A 23,869-nucleotide genomic window follows, 5' to 3' on the forward strand; every position below is an offset into this window, starting at 1 on the left:
TTTATTCCAGATTTATTTAATTAATTGAATTTGAATCCCCCCCAGCTGCTGTGGTGGGATTTGAACTCATGTATCCGGATTAGTCCGCGCCTCTGGATTACTAGCCCAGTACCGTTACCACTATGCTATCGCCCTGGTTGAATAGATGTGTTCCACAGATTTAGGGCTCAGTTCCATATTTTCAAATTTGATTACATTAAACTCTTTCTTTGACCTGTTCATTTTCAATGAAATTTTCAATTGCAAGATTGCCAAGTATAGAATTTGCATAATTGTATTTCAAGGAATAGCAGGGAGGTTATTCCCCGGTATCCTGGCCAATACTTATCTTTCAACCAACATCACAAACAGATTATCTGGTCATTGTCACATTGTTGTTTGTGGGAGTACTGTGCGCAAACTGGCTGCCGTATTTCCTACATTGCAACAGCGACTACACTTCAAAAATTACTTCCTTGGCTGCGAAGTGCTTTGGGACATCCGGAGATTGTGAAAGGAGCGACACAAATGCAAGTCTTCATTTCTTAATTTTCTTGCAGCTAAACTCGGATTTTGGATATGTTCGACATTGCTTCCACTGCTATGACATTATTAGAAAGGTTTAGACTTCTCATCCAACACCAATCTAGGTGAGTGGAGTAATTTTCCATCTCATGAAAAGTTCTAATGGAAGCATTTCCTAAGCCTTTTATAGCAAGCTACTGGACAACAAGAGAAGCATCAATCAACCCATAAGTGCATTCGTAACGATTCCAGCACCACTGAATAATTTGAAAGCTCTCCAAAGAAGAAAACTATGATTTTCTGACTTTCAAGTATGTTAACAAGAATAAGGGTTATTCAGGCTGATTAGGTAATAAAAACAGCGCCTACAATATGGTCCTTCCTGGATTCTTACCAAACCCCAACCTGCCGAACTTTTTATTTTCATATCACCCTTGCCCTTCATTAAAGAAGCTTGAAGTGTCTCAGCAGAGTGGTTGACAGCATTACTGCTAACAAGTTTTTGATGGTGTAGATTTTTCTACCTTCAAAATCCCAGGAAATCAGATTTGGACAATGGAGCAGCGGGGAATGAGAAGGATGCTGAACAACTCAAAATACAGAATTTTTTCACCATTTGAATCAGTGAATCAGAAATACCATTTCTGGCATAACAGCTAACAGTTGCTGAGGTACTGAACCGGTCACATCTTTGACAAGGGACATTTTGTCATCAATATATAGCTAAAGTTCAACTTGAGCTATCCAGCAAGTATTTAGTTGAGGTTATGAATACAGCATTATCTTTCAGTCGTGATTTCTTCATATACTTGTTAAATGGAACAAAACTTTCGGCAGATTCAAGACAAATTGGAGGTGGAATTTGCCACCTGCCATACAGTATCACAATTGACTCTAGTACTTTGATTATTCTAGGAATATCTGAAAGGCTGAGTTCCAGATTTTCTAATAAGGATATTCATGACAATCGAAACAATGGAGAATCTCTTGCTCATTGGTGGGTCCTTCAAAAATTGTGAATAGTCGTGTGTTGAACAGGTCATTAGCCATACATTTAGACAGATCAATGTCAGTGAATATTTGAACAAGGGCTTGACTGTTCATGCGATTTAACCAAACTTTGATAGCTTTCAAATAATCCACTGACATCTTTATTAGGAAACCCACCCTTCAAAGAATAACTGGATATAAAGTCATATGTGCAAGCTTTCAATGGTTAACTCCCTTACAAAATGTGTTGGAGCTCCTTGTATGGGAGACATGCATCACTACTCCCCTGCCTTCTTACTCTCTTATCACGGTCCTTGGATTGAATCCTCTTTGAATAAGCCCAAGGCGCCCATCAATGCCTCTCGACATCATCTATAGAAACCATCAGGACACCCATCGCTGCCTCCTGACAACCATTAACCTCAAATGCCCAATCCTCCACTCTCACCAATCTTCAAAGTAATACACCCACTGGAAGCAGACCCCACTCACTTCCTTCCTGTCTTGTATACCTGGTCATATGCAGAAACTTTGTCTACTTCCACCCCTTCACTCCCATAACAAATCGCCCTTCTGTGACCTAACCTCAGCCCATTGGGGTGGCTGGGAGTTTCACTGACATTACCATCTTCAAACCACATTATTCCAATACTCTCTTGGATGGTTTCCAAGAGAGTAAACTTCAGTTCAATCATAGCTATGCTACCTATATCCTATCTTAAACGAAGCTCAGCTCCCCCATCACTCATGTCATCGCTGAACTATATTGGCTCCTGGTATCCCAACGCCTCAAATTTAAAATCCTTATGTTTAAAATTCTCATTGACCTTACCTCTTCCTATTTCTGCAAGTTATCTAGCATACATCCTTGACAAACTTTCCACTGTTCCAACTACCCCTCCTCCCTTCAGCCTCCAGTAGTGACTGCTTTCAGCAGAGGTCACCATGCCTAATACCGCCATCTTTTCCTTAGCATGTATTTTTTTCCCCCCAATGCCTCTTTGAGCACCTTGGGATGTTCTCTGATACTAAAAGGTCCAATATAAATGCAAGTTATCAACAAAACATGCATGATAGTTAATGCTTTCAAAATTCAATTTTTAAAAACTCCACTTAAGACAATGTCACCACCCCCCACCCTGAAAGGCGTCAGCAATATGAAAGTTAACGTATCTAAATGTCTGTATAACACAGGTGTTACAGATTGTTTCCTTCAAAATCCAACTGTTGAAAGTTAACTTAAATTATGAGAAAAGAGACAGCATCAAGCACTTCCTGAACTTTGTAGAAAATTAACAATGCTACAAGTGTATAAATAAGCACATACAAAAGATATTTATTTATTTATATATGTATGTTTTACTTCACCTGAATAACTGTTTGAACTTTGTTCCCTAACTTTCTTTTCCCAAATAACTCTGGAAAACCCAACTAAACAGAAGCCAAAGAAAAAATATTTCAAAGTTAACGTTTCAGGTCTACGACCTTTCATCAGACCTGAAATGTTAACTTTGTTTCTCGCTCCACAGATGCTGCCAGACCTGCTGAGCATTTCCAACATTTTCTGTTTTTATTTCAGATTTCTTTTATTGTAGTATCTTGCTTTTCAAAAAAAAATCCAGCAGTTAAACTACCCTGGGAAATTGGGTACACAAATATGCTCAGACTGCACATGTGCATGCAGCTAACATAGCTATGGACAAATATTTCAAGTTAAAGCCCAAGACTTGCAAGTGAAAACTTTACTGAAGGTATTGAAAGGCACAAAAGATAATTCAATGTTAATATGTTACTGCAAATTATGTAATATTCTGAGTTTTTACAATTTTGTTTAAAGCATTTTTTTGGATATTAGCAGCTTTATGTATAAAGAACTGGCAGCTGATAATTTCTCAGAAGAAATTGAGTAATCTGTGGGAAAATGATTATATAGAACCATCTAGCACCAGAGCCAGTAATTACATACCGACAGGAAGCAGTTTACATACAGCGTTTCCATAAAAGGTGTGGTGATAGGAGTTTATAAAGGAGGTTGTAACTAGCAGGGTAGATAAGAGGAACCAGTGGATGTCATATATATGGACTTCCAAAGGGCATGTGACAAGGTGTCACATAAAAGGTTATTACACAAGTTAAGAGCTCATGGGATTGGGGGCAATATATTAGCATGGATAGATTACTGGTCATCAGAAAGCAGAGAGTAGGGATAAATAGGGTTTTTTTCTGAGCTGGCAGGCTGTAACTACTGGGGTGCTGCAAGGATCAGTGCTGCAGCCTCAGCTACTTACAATCTATGATTAATGGCTTAGGATGAAGGGACCAAAAATAATGTACCCGAGTCTGCTGACAATACAAAGCTCAGTGGAACAGTAAGCTGTGAGGAAGACCACAAAAAGGTTGCACAGTGATAGAGACAGGTTAAGTAAGTGGGCAATAGGTCATAGATGGAACAATTTGTTTAAATGCTGAAAACTTTCAAATGTTAACATTCAAAGAGATTTAGTTGTCTTTGTATAAGGAACACAAGTGGTCAGCATGTAGGTACAGCAAGTAATTAGGAAGGGAAATGGCATGTTGGCCTTTATTAGCATGGCAAATTAGAGTACAGGAATAAGGAAGTCTTGCTACAAATGTACAAAGCTTTGGTGAGACCAACCTAGTATACTGTGCAGAGTTCTTGGTATCCTTATCGAAGGAAGGATATACTTGCCTTGGAAGCTGTGCAGCCATAGATTGATTAGATTGATTCTGGGGTAAGAGGGTTGTCCAATGAGGAGATAGTGAGTAAATTGGGCATATGCTCATTGGCTTAGAAGAATGAGATGATCTCTTTGAAACAAAAGGATTTCCAGAGGGTTTGACAGGGTAGTTGCTGAGAGGTTGTTTCCACTGGCTGGAGAGTCGAGAAATAGGGGTCAGTGTCTCAGGATAAGGGGTCGATCACTTAAGACAAAGATGAGGAATTTCTTCACTCAGAGGATTGTGAATCTTTGGAATTCTCTACCCCAAAAAGCTGTGAATGCTCAGTGTTTGAGTATATTCAAGGCTGAAATCAATGGATTTTTGGATCCTAGGCGAATCAGGGGATATGGAGATCAGGCGGCAAAGTGAATGGAGGTCAAAAATCAGCCATGCTCTTACCTGAATGGCAGAGCAGGCTTGAGGGAGTCGTACGGCCTACTCATATGAACATACGAATTAGGAGCAGAAGTAGACCATTTGGCCCTTCTAGCCTGTTCCACCATTCAAGACCATGGCTGATCTGTTTGTGTCTCGAATTCCACACTCCCATCTACCTGATAATTTTTGATTCCCTTGCTGAACAAGAACCTATCTACCTCCACCTTAAAAATATTCAATGACCCCACCTCCACAGAGAGTTCCAAAGTCTCACAATCCTCAGAAAAAAATTCTCCTCATCTCAGTCCTAAAAGGGCAACCCCTAATTTTAAAACATTGCCCCCTAGTTCTGGACATCCACAAGAGGAAATATCCTATCCACATCCACCTTGGCAAGTCTGTTCAGGATCTTATAAACTTCAATCAAGTCTCCCCTCACTCTTCCAAACTCCAGTGAAAACAAGCCCAGTCTGTCCAACCTTTCCTCATAAGACAACCCGCTCATTCTAGTTATCAATCTAGTAAACATCCTCTGAACCACCTCCAATGCATTTACATCCTTCCTTAAACAAAGAGACCAAAACTGCACACAGTATTCGACATGTGGTCTCACCAATGCCCTGTATAACTGAAGCACAACATCCTACTTTTATTTTCAATTCCTCTCGTAATAAAGTATAACATTCCATTAGCCTTTTTTATGACTTGCTGCACCTGCATAATAACTGCTTATGACTCATGCACTAGAACACCTGGATCCCTCTGCACTTAGGAATTCTGCAATCATTCTCTGTTTTAGTAATCTCTGCTTTTTTATTCTTCCTGACAAAGTGAACAACTTCACATTTTCCCACATTATACTCCATCTGCCAGATTTTTGCCCATTCAACCTATCTATATTGGTCTGCAACCTCCTTACGTCCTCCTCACAACATACTTTCCTACCTATCTTTGTGTCATCTGCAGATTTAGCTACCATGCCATTGCTCCCCTCATTTAAGTCATTGACAAATTGTAAAACGTTGAGGCCCCAGCACAGACCCTGCAGGAGTCCACTCGTCACATCCTGCCAATCAGAAAAGAACCCATTTATGCATACTCTCTGTTTTCTGCCAGCCAATCTTCTATCCACGCTAATATGTTACCCCCCTACACCATGAGCTCCTACTTTGCACAATAACCTTTTGTGGCACCTTGTCAAATGCCTTCTGGAAATCCAAGTACAGTACATCAATGGGCTCCCCTTTATCTACAGTGCATGTTACTTCTTCAAAGAAATCCAATAAATTGGTTAAACATGATTCCCCTTTTGCAAAACCATGCTGACTGTTCCTGATTACCGTGAGTTTTTCTAAGTGGCCAGCTATAGCCTCCTTAACGATCAATTCGAACACCTTCCCCACGACAGACATCAAGCTAACTGGCCTATAGTTACCCGTTTTCTGCCTCCACCCCACCTCTTGAATAGGAGGGGTTATATTTGCTACTTTCCAGGCTGATGGAACCTTATGAGAACCTAGCGAATTTTGAAAAAAGTTAACACCAACGCATTAACCACCTCTTTTAAAACCCTAGGATGAAGTCCATCAGGACCTGGGGACTTGTCAGCCAGCAGCTCCATCAGTTTGGTCAGTACCACTTCCCTGGTGATTGTAATTTCACCAAGTTCCTCTCTTCTTTCCACTTCCTGATTTACAGTTAATACCGGAATGTTTTTTGTATCCTCTATAGTTCTGCTCCTACTACTTATATTCTTATAATAGTAGTTGACAAGATTTGGACAAAGTGTGATAACAGAAAATGAAGTTTTGTAGACAAGAAGTACATGCAAATGTAAGATGTTTATCAGGATATAAAGATATTTCAGACAGAAATCTAGCTGGGATGAAGTAGTATATTCCATACACAAAACCATAGTAAGCTATTTAAATCCAAGCCAAAAGAAAATATATTCATCAGAAAACTGGTTGTACCTTATATTAAGAACTTTGCTGTAGACAGAGATGTTTTGAGTATTCCTTTTGTTTAGAATCTTCCTGTTAACATGTTAATTGTGTATCAATTATTCGATTATATGCAGGTGGAGGGTGTTAATTGGGGTCTTACTTGAGCACTTATAAGCAGACACTTTTGAGACTGGTGAAGGAGCTGCAGGTTTCTAGCCCTTTTACTTTGTACAATAAATGTGAAACTGAGTAAAGATAAGCTCCAGTATTATCCTTCCATAACATGCTCCCTGGGGATCAACACTCCCTGCCTCAATTTTTTCACAATTATTGCTTGCTATTGTAGCTGAAAGCAGTTTTTCTCTTGACTTCATGTACAAGTGCTTTTATGCAGCTTTATAATTAATATCCTTTCCTGTACAATGTACAAATGTATGATCAACTTTAAACATAGAAATAGAGAAATTTGGAAAACACTTACCAAAATGGTATATATATGCAGACATCTGTAAACAGGAGAGAAATCCACTAGATCCTGAGCAGTGAGAACCTGTAGAGTATGTGCATTACTTTGTGCATGCCAAAGCTTTAAACCATCAAATATCTAATTACATTTGTAGAATAAATGCTAGCGCAAAGTAACATGTCTAACTTTAATTTTTGACGGTAAAATTGTTGAGCACACTTCAGCATTTCAAGAGGCCCAGAAAGATCAGTGCTCAGCTTTGAATGGGAAAGGTTCCCCATTTGAGTTCCAGACTCCAGCACACCCTTCAGACAATCAAACCTTGTTAACATTATGCCAGAGCACTATTCAGATAAAAGCACAGTGATTCATACTAAACAGAACAAATTAAAATAGTTTTATAAACTCCTGCTAAAACTATGCCTCCCACGGTTTGATCATAGATAAGCATTTAAGGTATTTAAGATTAACCCGCAGTTCTGGCTGCCCATTGAACTTGCTGGTAGAGAATAGCCATCACAAGTTCTTACATTGAGAATTTTATACCTTTGCAGCATTTAGAATGGTACAGAATGCAAAGTAATAGAAAGGCATCACAAATATATCATGTCTAAGGCAGCATGATTACAATTACCTCTTCTTCATATTCTTCTTCCTCATCCTGTAATTGTTCAGATCTTGCTTCAGGAACTGTACCATTGGCAACATACAACTTCCTTTCATTACTGGGATTGGCTTGCTTCTTTACAACACTGTTGAAGGTCCTTTGCTGCTGAGACTGCATCAATACAAAGCCAATTGGGAATATTCCAAAAACACACTTGCTTTGATGAGTTACTTATTCATTCAGTTAAATGCCTATATTTTTTAAAAGTTTTCTACAAATTCTTAAGAGGTTTATTTATCTGACACCATACAACATTACGGATCATTCTAAGTTATCCACACTTAATTTATAGAGACGACAGACTGGTACCATGATGCATCGTATATCTCAATCCAACTTTTAGAAAGAAAAATTTATCTTTGGAGTATCAATTCTGCCAAACTAGAGTAAGACATTACATCACGTAATATCACTTACCAAGATAAAGCAGAAATCTAAACTTCTAAATGGATATTTTTTGGGGGAAAAAGTACCCCAGAATAACTTTTTAAAAACTTCATCTCCGCCTCAAAAGCAGAAATCAACATTTGTTCCAGCCCAAAAGCACCTTGGCAGGTCCATCAGTTGAAAAAGGCATATCTAACAAATTTATCTCAAGCCAGCTGTTCAAAATGAAAAGCATTCTTCAAAACCTGAATGCCAATCCAGTGCTAAATGCAACTCAGAAATCAGGTACAAGTCATGACTTGAGTTTTAAGATTCTAAATTGAATGAAAATCCAATGCAATGAAAGTGCTTGAATGCAAGACTGGAATGGATGTCACTCTCCAAATAACTCAAGGATAAAAAGCCCAAAAATGCATTTGAGCAAATGCAACTTACCAGGATTCCATGAAATTATATTTTGACTGGAATTATTGTAAACCTCTTCCCTCCTGGGAGGAGATACATACATCTATCTTTAGAACACTGAAGCACTTTTCCAAGCTAATTTACCTCTTTAAAAATATTCGTAAATTTGAATACTTTTCAGCAATTAGATAATTATAATTACAAAAAAGCCCATCAAATTCCTCTCTCCAGTTAAGTGCCATAATTTCCTCAGTTAAGAGGGAGATAGATGACTTTAAATAGAAATATTCAAGTAGGATAAATTGCATGCTATTATCTAATGATAAGAGAACAGCCTTCAGTGCCCAAAAACTGAACAAATCTTTCTTGTATTAATTCCACAGATAATTTGTCCAAAATGCCAAACTTATCCTCTCCGGAAATTCTAATGGAAAACTGAGATTTGAACTTTGAGTCTCATAGCCCTAAATCAACATTCCAGTAAACTAGTTGTCAACATTTAGTTTTTATTTCTCGGTCACTAATTTTCTCCTCTTCCCTTCTGAAAATTGGGATATAGATCCACGGATTCTGGCATCCTCTGGGTACCTCACCCAGCTGGCCATTTTGCATGTGAAAGCCTGCCGATACTCACTGTCTAGGTTATCAAATCATGAGGAAGACCCTGTTCTCACTGGTTATCCATGTGTGCTTGCCAACAAAAATCACTAGGTAATGACGTGCAGTGCGAATACTGAATAACTTTTCTTCTTTCATTCTCAAGCACCTAAGCCAACTGTTGTGATCCCACCTTGGCTAAACCGACTAACAACAAAGACCAGGGAATCCAACTGCCCTGGTCTGTCTGACTCAGCATATCTCCATGACTTACAGAAACCCACTGAATTTCTTAGTCTGAATTTTAAGGAACTAATTTTAATAGAAAAACCAGATCACACATACAATTGTGAAAAGAAAAATAGCAAAATTAGATGTTACAAGTATTAAAAAACAAAAGTATATGATGTTTTCTCACTTGTTTCATGGCCATTTCTCCTATTTTATCAGAGTGTTTTCGAATACTTTCTAAAAAATCTTTCAAGTCTGACATTGAAATTTCCTTGACCTCTTCTCGCAGCCTGGGAATATTTTCAGTCATGATCTGACAGAAACGGTACTGATAAACCTGGGGAAGATAGGTATTTTCTAGAAGTTCCATAGTTTTCAAAGCAGAATAATATCTAGGGGAAAGAAACAAATATAAGCAACAAATCACATTCATTACACCGAACAGTTTACTATTAAAAATCTTAAAAACAAAATCAAAATTAAAAATCACATCTCTGGCCCACTGCACTGTTCATTGATTCAATGACTACATAAGGTAATAGCGTTTCCCCTTTAGTATGCCCATCTAACCTTTCAGGCAAGATATCTACCATTTAAAGAATATCAATAACCATGAATTCTTTCAACTGCCAGGAACTTGCCCATTTTGCTTTGGAAACCCTTTGATGTTTTTGTTCAACTAAATACAATGGTCATTAGTTTCATATGCTCATCAATTTTTCCCCCAGAATTTTTTTCTGAATCGCATATTTATTTCAGTTTACTTCACCTTGAATCTATGCCCATGGTTCAAGAATTCTGTATCTGTTTGCAACTCACCAGGAAATTCAAACCATCAAAATTGACCTCAAGACAGAAATCCTAGCTAAAACATAAATTGTCCCACTCTTTTTTTTAAATGTACATGAACAAAATATCTCATCACATTGAAGAAAACTTAGCAAAATGGAAACTACCATGGCAATGTTCTAACTGTCATAACTTCTATCTGACATACAAAGAGGAAAAACTATGAAGATTGGTATTGATACAAAAGCTCAAAATATGACCAGTCTAAATTCTTTATTTTGTTTCTATTCTGCCTGAAACTACACTACACACTTTAATCTGTGTATTTGTCTTGACAGTAGGAAACACCTGGAAAAGGTGTTTTTAAAAAAAAGTTGCTGACAAAAAATGTTGATTAAATTCTTTTATCTTCAATGTGAAAGGAGTCAATTTTATGCAAGCAATGTGCCTCTTTCAAGCTAGCCAGTAAAGCTCACGTGTTACCAGTACGTTTCAACAGCTTGGACTCACTTATAATCATAGCAGTCCTTACGATATGATAAGCTAATGCTTCAAGCTCAAATTAAGAACTTTTATCCCTGATGATATTGGATCGAGTGCACTTTAAGGCAGTTTATTTTGTCTAATACCAATAGAGCACGGTACATTTGTTAGGTTATGCCCTTATCAATCACATTTTGAAAAGAGCAATGCCCAAAATGCACCACATGATGCAGCTTCAAGAAGATAAATTTGTAATAGCATCAAAGTCATATAAACCGTTTTATTCAAATTATACTTATCAGCTTATCTTTGCACTGTTAGATCATCTGGAAAGCCCTGACTTTGAAATCAGCATTCATACATAATCCATCTCAAATCCACTCTGCAACCCCTCTCTAATTATATCTGTCTGCAGAACAAGACCTTGGCCTTTTAACATCTGTTCTCATAAAATATTGAGGCCTTTTTAATTTGCAGGTCAACTGCAGGTCAAGGTTTAAAATAAATATTCAATTTTGTTTTAAGCTGAAACTAAGTGTACAACCTGGAATGAAGTTATCAGCTCAAGCAATACCATAACAAAATAATACCCTGCACAAATATTGATAAATGCCTTTGGCAGCAACAAATTTATCATGATCATTTTATCTACAAATGCTATGAAGCATAATTTATGCAAATACTCAACAGAACCTAAGTGTGCAGCTTTTACCCATTAACCAAACCAGTTTCTCATTGTACATGTATATTATTCTTCAGATTAAGTTTGTGAAAGACTAACAAAGGAAAATACAAAAGTCGTTAAGTAGGACATATATTCAATCACATAAAAAAAATTTAGTTTTAACAAAGCCCAAGCAAAATTGGGCAATCTGCCCAGCTGTTAAAATAACGATTCTAAATTCAATTAAACAAGTTATTCTCCGCTTATTTCAACTCAAAAAAAAAAAAATCACCTTTTGAAGCAGTTCTTTGAAAAAGGGAGTCATCATTTTGGAAATGTTTATTGCATGAAGCTGTTCAACAGAATCACCAGTGATGAATAATTTATATATTGTATCATAAGCCATTAACCCAACTGACTCCCTAACCCAATTTTAGTAAACCCTTATGTCAGGCTCAATGATTTTTTAATAAGAAACAAGTTTATATATTACCCAATTAAAGGTTTCATTTTCAGTAATTGCACTTCATTAAATATAAGTGCATAATAGGTTTCCATTGGGCTAGAAGTTTTACAATACCATTGACCATATTTATCCTTCTTCGAAAAAACCATCTCAATGTAAAAATTCAGATTTCTACAGAATACTCCTTACAAGTACTGGATTCTGATGTTGAAAAACATGTTTTGTTCCCATTAAACATGATGCTTAGATAAGACATAAGCTGATGATCATGTGATAGTAATTGATACCATCATGGGGCAGCGTAGTAACTCATGCCAATTTTGCAAATTAACGATACAGCAGGTCAAGGGGAACAATTGTGTTCCTGAACTAGCTACTTTTTGGAAATTGCAGTTCATACATTGGCACATTAACAAAACGACAACCGTAAGTAGCTTTAATGCATTTGAAACATTTAAAAGTACAGTTTTAATTTTAGAAAAACACCAGTTAGAGTAAGGTTTTAATAGCATTTAAACATTTCAAAGATTGCACTAGATTCCAAGGTATTTACAGATCAGGAAAACCATGTTAGCCCATCAATCCCAAAGCAGCCAAAAGGTCCTCCAATTGCAGTACCCAATTGTTTCTTCAATGATTCGAGGGGGTTTAAGCCTTGAATGCTCGGTCCAGAAGTCCATCCGTGTATTAGCCACTTTTCCAGATAGCAGTCCTAAATTTTCCTTTTACGAGTGCAAACCCATGTCTTATTTTGCCCTCAATACCTAGTTTGAAGTAATTTTCCAGATTTACCTTTTCCATACCACTTACTAGCTAATTTTCCCTCTAAGATCACATCTCAGATGTCTCCTTTCAAGTGAGAAAAGCCTAAGCTTTGTCGGTTTTTCTTGATGTCATAGACTCAACACTGCAATGCCTTCAGTGCTTGAATGTTGCACTTGTTTCTTACTGACCCCACATTATTCAAGGTGTAGTCTGACCGAGCACTATAAAGTTTAATCACTACTCATCTGGCTTGTATTTTGGCTGTACCATTCAATAATCCATTGCCTTTGTTCATTGCTGCTCTGTATTTAGAGTCATGGAGTAATAGAGAGAGATACAGCACTGAAACAGGCCCTTTGGCCCACCGAGTCTGAGCCGACCATCAATCACCCATTTATACTAATCCTACATTAATCCCATATTCCCTACCACATCCCCACCTTCCCTCAATTCTCCTACCACCTACCTACACTAGGGGCAATTTACAATGGCCAATTTACCTATCAACCTGCAAGTCTTTGGCTGTGGGAGGAAACCGGAGCACCCGGCGGAAACCCACGCGGTCACAGGGAGAACTTGCAAACTCCACACAGGCAGTACCCAGAACCGAACCCGGGTCGCTGGAGCAGTGAGGCTGCGGTGCTAACCGCTGCACCACTGTGCCGCCCTTTCTTGAACATCTTGAGCCCAGAGGTTCTTAACAGCTAGATCTCCTAGGCTTAGAAAGTCAAAATGACAAAGTTAAGGCACTCTACCTGAATGCATACAGCATTCGCAAAAAGGTGGATGAATTTAAAGGCACAAATATAGGTAAATGGGTATAATCTAATTGCCATTATGGAAACGTGGCTACAGGGTGATCAAGACTGAGAATTGAATATTCAAGGATATTCGACATTTAGGAAGGACAGGCAAAAAGTAAAAAGGAGGTGGTATTGTGCTGATAAGGGATGGGATCAGTACATTAGCAAAGGAGGATCTCAATTTGAAACAACAAAATGTGGAATCTGTTTGAAACAGCAAGGAGCAGCAAACATTGGTAGGAGTTGTTTATAGGCCAAACAGTAGTGGTGGTGTGCAGCATGGTATTAATCAGGAGATTAGAGAAGCATGTTGCATGGGTAATACAGTAATCATGAGTGACTTTAATCTGCATACAGATTGGGTAAACCTAATGAGCACTAATGCTGTGGAGGACAAGTTTCTGGAGTGTGTTAGGGATAGTTTGCTCGAGCAGTATCTTGAGGAACCGACTACAGAATGATCTTGTAAAAGAAGCTTTAGGGAATGAGTGAATATAATGTGATAGAATTTTACATTATGTTTGAAAGTGAGGTAGTTCAATCTGAAGCCAGAGTGTTCAATTTGAACAAAGGAAATTATGAAGGTATGAGGGGCAAATTGACTGAGGCAGTATGGGAAAATACATTTAAAAGGTAGACAGTACATTGGCAATGGATAGTCTTGAAATAATTATTACATAGTTTACAGCAACTATACATTCCTTCAAGACACAAAAACCCAAAGAAAAGTTGGTCAACCGTGGCTAACAACGGAAGTTAAGGATAGTATAAAGATGAAAAGAAAAGGCCTATAAAAGTTGCCAGAATTAGTAGTAAACTTGAAGATGGGGAGAATTTTAGAAAACAGCAAAGGAAAACAAAGAAACTGACTAAGAAAGGGAGAACAGAATATGACTAAGCTGGCAAAAAACGAAAATGGACTGTAAAAGTTTCTATAGTTACATAAAAAGGAAACATTTGGCTAAGCCAAATGTGGGTCCATTATAGGCAGAGTCAGAAGAATTTATAAAGGGGAGTAGAGAAATGGCAGAGAAGCTAAATGATTACCTTGTGCCTATCTTCACTGAGGAAGATACAAGAAATCTCCCAGAATTAGAGATCCAAGGGACTAGGGAGAATGAGAAATTGAAGGAAATTATTAAGAAGGCTGTCTTGGAGAAATTGATGAGGCTGAAGGTTGATAAGTCCCCGGGACTGGATATTCTACATCCAAGAGTGTTGAAGGAAGTAGCTATGGAGATAGTGGATGCATTGGTGATCATCTTACAAAATTCCTTAGATTTTGGAATGTTTCCTGCCGATTGGAAGGTAGCAAATGTCACCCCACTATTTAATAAGGGGGAGAGAGAGAGAAAACAGGGAACTAAAGACATTAGTACTGAAAGCACCAGAATCTATTCTAAAGGATGTGACAAAAGGACACTTGGATAATAATGATCTGATTGGGTATGGTCAACATGGACTTATGAATGTGAAAATCATTTTGGAGTTTTTTTTGAGAATGTTACTAACAGAATTGATAAAGGGGAGTCGGTGGGCATAGTATATTTGGATTTTCAGAAGGCTTTTGATGAAGTCCCCCACAGGAGGTTGATTAACAAAATTAAAGCACATGGGATAGGAGGCAATATACTGGCACGGATTAAGGATTGGTTGACAGGCAGAAAACAGAGTAGGAATAAACGGGTCATTCTCACATTGGCAGGCTGCAACAAGTGGGGTCAGTATTTGGGCCCCAGCTGGTCACAATATAAATCAATGATTTGGATGTGGAGACCAAATGTAATGTTTTCAAACTCATAGATGACACAAAACTAGGTAGGAATGTGTGTTGTGAGGAAGATGCAAAGCAGGGATTTGGACAGACTTAGCGAATGGCCAAGAACGTGGCAGATGGAATATAATGTGGAAAAATGTGAGGTTATCCACTTTGGTAGGAGGAATAGATGTGCAGAGTATTTCTTAAATGGTAAGGGATTAGAAAGTCACTGAAAGATAACATGCAGGTGCAGCTAAAAGCCTGCTACCTGACCTGAACCCGACAGGACCAGACAACATGTCGGGTCAGGCACACACAACAAGTGTTAAAAGTAAAAAACCTACTCGAGCTGGGAGTCCAGGACGTCAAAGAAGGAAACTGAGTCTGCGCAGTGAGTGTCTCTAGGACATCACGCTTATGCTGCAGCTTCCTGAAGATTGGGAGTCGCAAGGTAGGTGAAGGGAACATTTCGGTGGTCGGGCTTGGGTTGGGTCGGGTCCAACGTGGTTCGGGTCGGGTTTTTTTTTTGTGACCTGAGTAGGCCTTTAGGTGAAGCAAGCAATTAGGAAGGCTAATGGTATGTTAGCCTTTACCACAAGCGTATTTGAGTAGAGGAGCAGCGAAATCTTGCTTCAATTGTATAGAACCTCGGTTAGACTGCACCTGGAGCACTGTGTGCAGTTTTGGTCCCCTCATTTTAGGAAGGATATTATTGCCATAGAGGAAGTGCAATGAAGGTTCACCAGACTTGCTCCTGGGATGGCGGGACTGTCCTATGAAGAGATTGGGGAAACAGGACCTGCATTCTCGAGTTTCAAAGAAGGAGAGGTGATCTCATTGAAACCTACAAAATACTTAAAAGGGATAGACAGGGTAGATGCAGGTAAGATGTTTCCCCTGGTTGGGGAGTCTAGAACCAGGGAGTCAAAATTTCAAAATAAAAGGGAAGCCACTTAGGACTGGGATGAGGAGAAATTGCATTACTCAGAGGGTTTTGAATCTTTGGAATTCTCTACCCCAGAGGGCTGTGGAAGCTCAGTCATTGAGTATGTTTAAAGTAGAAATTGAAAGATTTCTAAATACCAATGACATCAACAGATAGAGGGATAGTGTGGGAAAAAGGCATTGAAGTGGGTGATCAGCCATGATCATATTGAATGCCAGAGCAGGCTCGATGGACTAAATGGCCTACTCCTGTTCCCATGTTCTTATGTTCTACTTCAATTTTAGCTACTCGACACCATTCATGGGCCTAGAAACTGGATTCCACCAGAATTAGGGTGCTGTCCCAGTACTATGCATGCTGCATGTGCCCAATGAAGTTGGCAGCAGGACCATGGCAAATTGATCCACAAACCTCATTTGTTTATTACCAGCAAGCTGCCAAGGGCAGTCGCAACCCCAGAGACAGCTCAACGCTCATGGAGGGGAGTGAATTTAGCCAGCTCAGCCAGCCAAGGCCCTCAGCATTGTTCTGCCTATTTCCATATTTTCTCCAGCTCTATTTTCTGAACTGCTTCGGCAAAATCAGCTGCCCTTCCCGGGTGCAATCATTTGATCAACTTGCATCGAGCTTTTGAATCTAAATTTCTGATTGAACAGTTTCTAACTTGAACTGCCGATCTACAGGGCATCCTCATTGACAGTGCTCTCCAGGCGCCTGCCCCATGACAGGACCAGAAATTTCAGATTGCCAGCAAGGCACTTTATCCTGGGGTGGTGGTGGGGAGAATGGGGAAGAGAGGTGTGTGTCTGACCAAAGATTTGAATTGGAAACAAATACTTGAAATTTCAGTTGCCACTCCACCAGGCATTGAGGTTCACTTCCACATCAAGACGATTAGCTGCAAGAAAGTTAGGAATTCTGGAGGATGATGTCATCCCACCAGTTCTGCCTTATGCAGTGGTGTGAGCACAGGGGCACCCAAGTGCAAGAAACAACACGTCCACTGTCTTACCCCCACCCAACAAACACTGGAATTTTTGCACGTGGCAAAACTAAATTCCGTCCCAAATTCTGGCCCCCTCGTTTGACAGTCACTGGTATCACCTTCTCAGGCACAGGAATGTTGGGGTCCTAATGTTTATATGCTGTGGATGATCTGCAAATGTAGAAAAATTGTCAAAATACATAAATGAAGGTGGTGAGGGCCAAAATCTCAGCAAAATTCATTCGTGTTTACATTGTGTCATGCAGGCCCCCACCTGCCAAGAATGAGCCACATTAATTTCACCACATGGACATAAATTTTCAAATTGTTGCTGGGAAGAAGCGAAGGTCTGTTACGAGGAATTGCCCTGGCCGGAAAGACATTTTTGCATATTAGCAGACAGTGTTGGAACAAAAGGGGCTATCCCCTGCTCCCATACAATACACAGAACAGACCTGGTCAAAACAGTCAGTCAGTCATGTGACTGCCCTGCTGACAACCTTGGGAGTTTTAAGTCGTAGAGACAATGTTTGAACTAGGAGAAAGGTATTTGCTCCTGGACGGAGGCAGGCCTCCTCTCCTGTCTGCTCCCATCTCTTTCTTACAGAACTCCAAAAACTGACTGAAGGCACATGAAACTCAAGCGAGGAAAGTCTCCTACCGTGAACAAGGTTTAAGGATATTACTGGGCCCCAATGTAAAGCAAGATCCGCCTACAGACAAGGACTCTACAGTGAGCTTGAAGATCCGCAACAAAAAACTCAGATATTGCCTCAATCCTTTCCACTTTATTTTTTCTTCTACTTTTTTTGTCTCGCATGTGTGTATCATGTATGTATGCTAGCGTGGGCGCGGCCTGCATCCGTAGGCATTAACCGAATTAGAGTTCAAGTTTAATAAAATTTCACCTTTCTTCTTTAAACCTAAGAAAGCCTGTTTGTGCTAGTTTCTTTGTCTTGTAATAGGAAAGCGGTGAACAAGGATTCACCAAGGGGGAGCTAAAACTGTGTTTAAAAATGAAACCCTGTTACAGTAAGACCAGGTGAAAGCTAAAAGGGAACCCTAGACCTCTTTCTCACCTGGTCGTAACAATTGTTATGCAGCAGTCAGGCAAAAAGCCTCAAATGATCTTGAAAAGTCCTTCCTTTAACACGGGTTTTCATGGTTTCCCTGCATTCAATATTGAATTGCAATCCGACAGTATTAACAAATCTAATCATGTTTGTTGCAATGTTATAGATAATTATGGTAATCAATCATCTCAATTATTACATGACTGAAGCTAAAATACTGAGTTGTGGTCTCATTAAATAATATAGCTTAATCTAATCGCAAGGCACAGCTGTGGCACACACATTTAGTGCAACTTGCATTATTCGGCCCTCATTTGGTATATTAATGAGTGCAGACACATTGTAATGTGATAAGCACAAGGAAAAAGGGCACCTGTTTAATTTTGAAATTAGTTTATAATGTGCCATGATTGATCACTGAAAATTAACAATTATGTCTTTGTAGCTCCAATGATGTTCAAGGTTCTGCTTCTTACAATAGAAATTATTGCTTGTTTTTAATTTCTATATTGCGAGAAACTTTATGGGGCAATACCCAATAAATCAGTCACATTTATGCCAACTTATTGCTATGTGGAAAATAGCAGTCTAGGTGTTAAGGATACTTTTTATTATTCATCTGTGGGCATGGCTGGCTAGGCCAGCATGCATTGCCCATTGCTTACTGCCCTTGAACGGAGTAGCTTGCTAGCCCGTTTCAGAGGGCATTTAAAAGTGTGTCTGGAGTCACATGTAGGCCAGACCAGGTAAGGATGGCAATTTCTATCCCTAAGTGACATTAGTCAACCAGATGGGTTTTTACAACATGGTCACCATTAGACTAGTTTTTTAATTCCAGATTTATTAACTGAATTCAAATTTTACCATCTGCTGATGGGATTCGAACCCATACCCCCAGAGTACTAGTCCAGTGACATTACCACTACACCACCAGCTCTCCTCTCCTCCACCCACCCACCCCAACCCCCAAGTTAGAAGTGCCAATGCATGTTTAAACTTTTTAAACTGGTAGACAAGGGGCTGTGGGGGGTGGGGGGGGAAGGCAGGAAAGAAAAGAAACATAGGGCAAGAGGAGAAACAAAGATCGTCCAATTAATTTTAGGCTCACTCACTCACAGTGGTTAGCACCGCAGCCTCACAGCTCCAGCGACCCGGGTTCAATTCTGGGTACTGCCTGTGTGGAGTTTGCAAGTTCTCCCTGTGTCTGCGTGGGTTTCCTCCGGGTGCTCCGGTTTCCTCCCACAGCCAAAGACTTACAGGTTGATAGGTAAATTGGCCATTATAAATTGCCCCTAGTATAGGTAGGTGGGAGGGGAAATATAGGAACAAGTGAGGATGTGGTAGGAATATGGGATTAGTGTAGGATTAGTATAAATGGGTGGTTAATGGTCGGCACAGACTCGGTGGGCCGAAGGGCCTGTTTCAGTGCTGTATCTCTAAATCCAAAAAAATCTAAAATCTAAATATCAAACAATTATGTGGCATACTTTACTGGCATGGTTAGTCACTATCAGATCTTAATGTACACCAATATAGTCACTGAAGTCTTACATTCTGATAAATATTTTGTCATTTAAAAACAACCGTACAGACTATACCAACATCTGTCAACATCATGAAATAGGAGTTTTACCCAGGGTAGTATGTACTGCAATTTCAGCAATGTACCATTTCTTAAGTACATTAAATAAAAGCATTATTAAACATAGATGCAAATGCAACACTGACATTACGAATAACTTATTTCTATAACAGGACAAGTTAAGACATCTTCCACATGAATAAATTAAAACAGCAGAACCATAGGCCAAGAGGTCCCCAGACAGTCTGCCTTCTGGACGTAGTTAGCGTTACACATGAACTGGGACAGAAGAACAAGGAGAGAAAAAGGAAGACATATTGGACACCAAAGCAACAAAAATATTTTATTTAATAAGTAGAAAAATATTACAAGTCTAAGTCTTCTAATTTCTGTTTTCCTTGAAGAGAAGGCGGAGAGGAGATTTGATAGAGGTATTCAAAATCATGAGGGATCTGGACAAAATAGATAGGGAGAAACTGTTCCCAGTCGTGAAAGGATCGAGACCGAGAGGGCACAGATTTAAATTATTTGGTAAGAGAAGCAAAAGTGACAGGAGGGAAAACTTTTTCAGGCAGAGAGTGGTTAAGGTCTGGAATGCACTGCTGGAGAGTGTGGTGGAGGCAGGTAAAATTGAAGCATTCAAAAAGGGAATAAGACTGTTATCGGAAAAGGAAGCATGTGCAGGGTTACAAGGAGATGGTGGGGGAATGGGACTAGGTGAATTGCTCATTTGGAGAGCTGGCACAGACACGATGGGCCGAATGGCCTCCTTCTGCACTAACAATTCTGTGACTCCATAATTTTACAAATGCATATATCAATGTAGTCATTTGTGGTAGTAAGTGTAAATAATGGAAAATACTGCATGGAAATAGAAGGATTTCTGTGCAAAGCCATATTAATTCTGATCACTACTGGATTAATGAGAAACAGTTATAGGGAGACTGATAAAATTATTTTTCTAATTGTGAGATATCAGTCGGAGGCATGCTAAGTAGCTAATTTTGTTCTGCTTACAGGTTTACAAAGTACACATAGCCAAAAATTGACGGAATTTTTTTTATTCGTTCATAGGATCTGGGTGTCATGGGCAAGGCCAGCATTTATTACCCATTCCTAATCGCCCTCGAAGGTGGTAGTAAGCCTTGTGGTATAGGTACACATCTGGCATTGCAAGAATCCTCTCTTATGATACCCTGGATTTGGGTGGAAAATGGGAATCCTAGGTAGACATAAACTGGACAGACTCCAAAATCACTAAGGCTATATCGTCAGAGAACTCAAGGAAGCTTTGAATAGCAACATCCCAGGAAGAAGCGTTGCTGGTTTCACAGCAACGTGGTAAACAGATGGATTAGGGTGCTGTTGCCAACTTATTCGTAGAAAATTATGCTTTTCTATCTTGCGTGTTTGTACCTCTTCTTTGGCCTCCTTATCTCGAAAGACAATGGGTAAGCGCCTAGAGGTGGTCAGTGGTGTGTGGAGCAGTGCCTGGAGTGGCTATAAAGGCCAATTCGAGAGTGACAGGCTCTTCCACAGGTGCTGCAGAAAAAGTTGTTTGTCGGGGCTGTTACACAGTTGGCTCTTCCCTTGCGCCTCTGTCTTTTTTCCTGCCAACTGCTAAGTCTCTTCGACTCGCCACACTTTAGCCCCGCCTTTATGGCTGTCCGCCAGCTCTGGCGAACGCTGGCAACAGACTCCCACGACTTGTGATCAATGTCACAGGATTTCATGTCGCGTTTGCAGACGTCTTTAAAGCGGAGACATGGACGGCCGGTGGGTCTGATACCAATGGCGAGCTCGCTGTACAATGTGTCTTTGGGGATCCTGCCATCTTCCATGCGGCTCACATGGCCAAGCCATCTCAAGCACCGCTGACTCAGTAGTGTGTATAAGCTGGGGATGTTGGCCGCCTCGAGGACTTCTGTGTTGGAGATACGGTCCTGCCACCTGATGCCAAGGATTCTCCAGAGGCAGCGAAGATGGAATGAATTGAGACGTCGCTCTTGGCTGACATACGTTGTCCAGGCCTCACTGCCGTAGAGCAAGGTACTGAGGATGCAGGCTTGGTACACTCGGACTTGTGTTCCGTGTCAGTGCGCCATTTTCCCACACTCTCTTGGCCAGTCTGGACATAGCAGTGGAAGCCTTTCCCATGCGCTTGTTGATTTCTGCATTGAGAGACAGGTTACTGGTGATAGTTGAGCCTAGGTAGGTGAACTCTTGAACCACTTCCAGAGCGTGGTCGCCAATATTGATGGATGGAGCATTTCTGACATCCTGTCCCATGATGTTCGTTTTCTTGAGGCTGATGGTTAGGCCAAATTCATTGCAGGCAGCCGCAAACCTGTCGATGAGACTCTGCAGGCACTCTTCAGTGTGAGATGTTAAAGCAGCATCGTCAGCAAAGAGGAGTTCGCTGATGAGGACTTTCCGTACTTTGGACTTCGCTCTTAGACGGGCAAGGTTGAACAACCTGCCCCCTGATCTTGTGTGGAGGAACATTCCTTCTTCCGAGGACTTGAACGCATGTGAAAGCAGTAGGGAGAAGAAAATCCCAATAAGTGTGGGTGCGAGAACACAGCCCTGTTTCACGCCACTCAAGATAGGAAAGGGGTCTGATGAGGAGCCACCATGTTGAATTGTGCCTTTCATTACCCAATGGACATTACCCAATGACATGGACACCAGTTCTTTATGGGAATGACAACTTGGGTCCACATCCTCCTTTTGTAGCTCTGAAAGAATGGTGGGGTATTGAATGGCCAGCATTTGTCTTGCATGGCAGAAACATCCCCTCACCTGCTGTTGCAGAACATTCAATTTATACAGGAGGGGTTTGCAAAGAACCCTGCCACTTGACAAGACAATGTCACCTCAAATCCCCAAGTGCAGGTCTTTCATGTCTGATGCTCATTCCTGCTCAACCAGTAGCCCTTCCAAAGTGATGGGAGGCTCAGAAATAGATCGAGACATTTCATCTATGGAGACATAAAGAGTACACTTTATTAATAACGCTGGACCAGAAAGAAAGAGAGAGAAAGGCTACTGCAAATGGTAGAGTTTGAGAATAGTTTATGCAACTGAATAATAAAAGGACACAGGGAGGCTGTTCAATCAAATTACTTGGTACACACTCTGCACAAAGTTTTCCAACTATTTATACGGTACAGAAAAGATGTTTACAAAGCACTACTTACCAGACTGTGCCGACTCAGACGTACTGCCTCCTTCATTTGGAATTAAGCATTAAAGCCAAAGTACTGTTTCACATAATGTTTTTCAACTGCTGTACTCTGGATCTTATTTCATCGCAATCCACCATCTTCTTTGCTTGTTGGATGTTATTAATTGTTTACAGTAATTGTGAAACTTTTTGATTCAATGAGGTATCTTGTCGGTTTTCAACATTGTGGTTTGTGGCATCAATTCGGAACAAAAAAGTATCTTTGAATTGGATAAATTACATTAAAACAATTCAGCCTTTCAAGTGCACACACAGTTTCAGTCTCCATTTACTGTCCTTTCCTGCCATCAGTGTATAATATTTGTTAGCATTGATCAGTTGCCACATTGGTCATTGAGGTAGTAGTTTTGCAAGCTTCAAATCAAACGAATAATTTGTCACTAGTGGCAGTTTATGATGTTGTGCATCAAAATTATCATCCAGGTGGAAAGGCACAGCCTTTGACATGAAAGGTAAATAATCAATGTAAAAATGCCATATCATGTAAATTGGAATATCACACTTATGAAATATAACCATGGTTAATTTGTCAAAGTATGCTACATTTGCACAAAATATACACAATTATTAGATCTTAATCAAATACTGCTGTCAAACATGGAAATAAAAAAAATACAAGATCTCAGTAAAGAAGATATGCCAAGTTCCTTCATTAGACTATTGTAAGAAAGGTTGCAATGGAAAATTAGCTTAGTGCATAGAAACTCAAACTACCTTTTGGCCTTCATCTGTTCTCTCACTTTGCTGTACATTTCTAGCACTAAAAGCAAAAAAGGAGGGAAAAAACACAAGTTAACAATTCTTAATACAGCAAATAGTTCTAGTCAAAAGCTTTTTCGTAGATAAACTACAACTGAAAAATAATGTTGGAATATTTAGTAGAGTTTTTCCTTACTAACTGAAGTTCAACCTCAACATATAAAAAAAAAAGTGTGGTCATTATCCACTGAGGAAAACACTGGGGCACTGACCATTAAGGAAACTGCACAGTGAG

At 39.8% G+C, this 23,869-nt stretch overlaps 1 protein-coding gene and 1 long non-coding RNA gene across 4 annotated transcripts in view; both read right to left on the minus strand.

The window, feature by feature from the left end:
- Nucleotides 1–23,869, minus strand: part of LOC137380584 (exocyst complex component 6-like) — a 275,778-nt gene that overhangs the window by 191,551 nt on the left and 60,358 nt on the right. For all 3 annotated transcript variants that reach the window (XM_068052625.1, XM_068052624.1, XM_068052626.1), the window contains exons 5-8: nt 23,590–23,635; nt 9,501–9,705; nt 7,661–7,804; nt 7,042–7,110 (exon numbers count right to left, since the gene is read on the minus strand). In XM_068052625.1, coding sequence (XP_067908726.1) covers nt 7,042–7,110; nt 7,661–7,804; nt 9,501–9,705; nt 23,590–23,635 — 464 coding nt within the window. The remainder of the gene's footprint in view (nt 1–7,041; nt 7,111–7,660; nt 7,805–9,500; nt 9,706–23,589; nt 23,636–23,869) is intronic.
- Nucleotides 20,674–23,311, minus strand: LOC137380921 (uncharacterized). The gene is made up of 2 exons (XR_010977091.1): nt 22,829–23,311; nt 20,674–22,609 (listed from the first exon to the last, which is right to left on the minus strand). It is a non-coding gene; the product is annotated as an uncharacterized lncRNA (long non-coding RNA).

Source organism: Heterodontus francisci, chromosome 20 (genome assembly GCF_036365525.1).
Source record: "Heterodontus francisci isolate sHetFra1 chromosome 20, sHetFra1.hap1, whole genome shotgun sequence".
NCBI lineage: Eukaryota > Metazoa > Chordata > Chondrichthyes > Heterodontiformes > Heterodontidae > Heterodontus > Heterodontus francisci.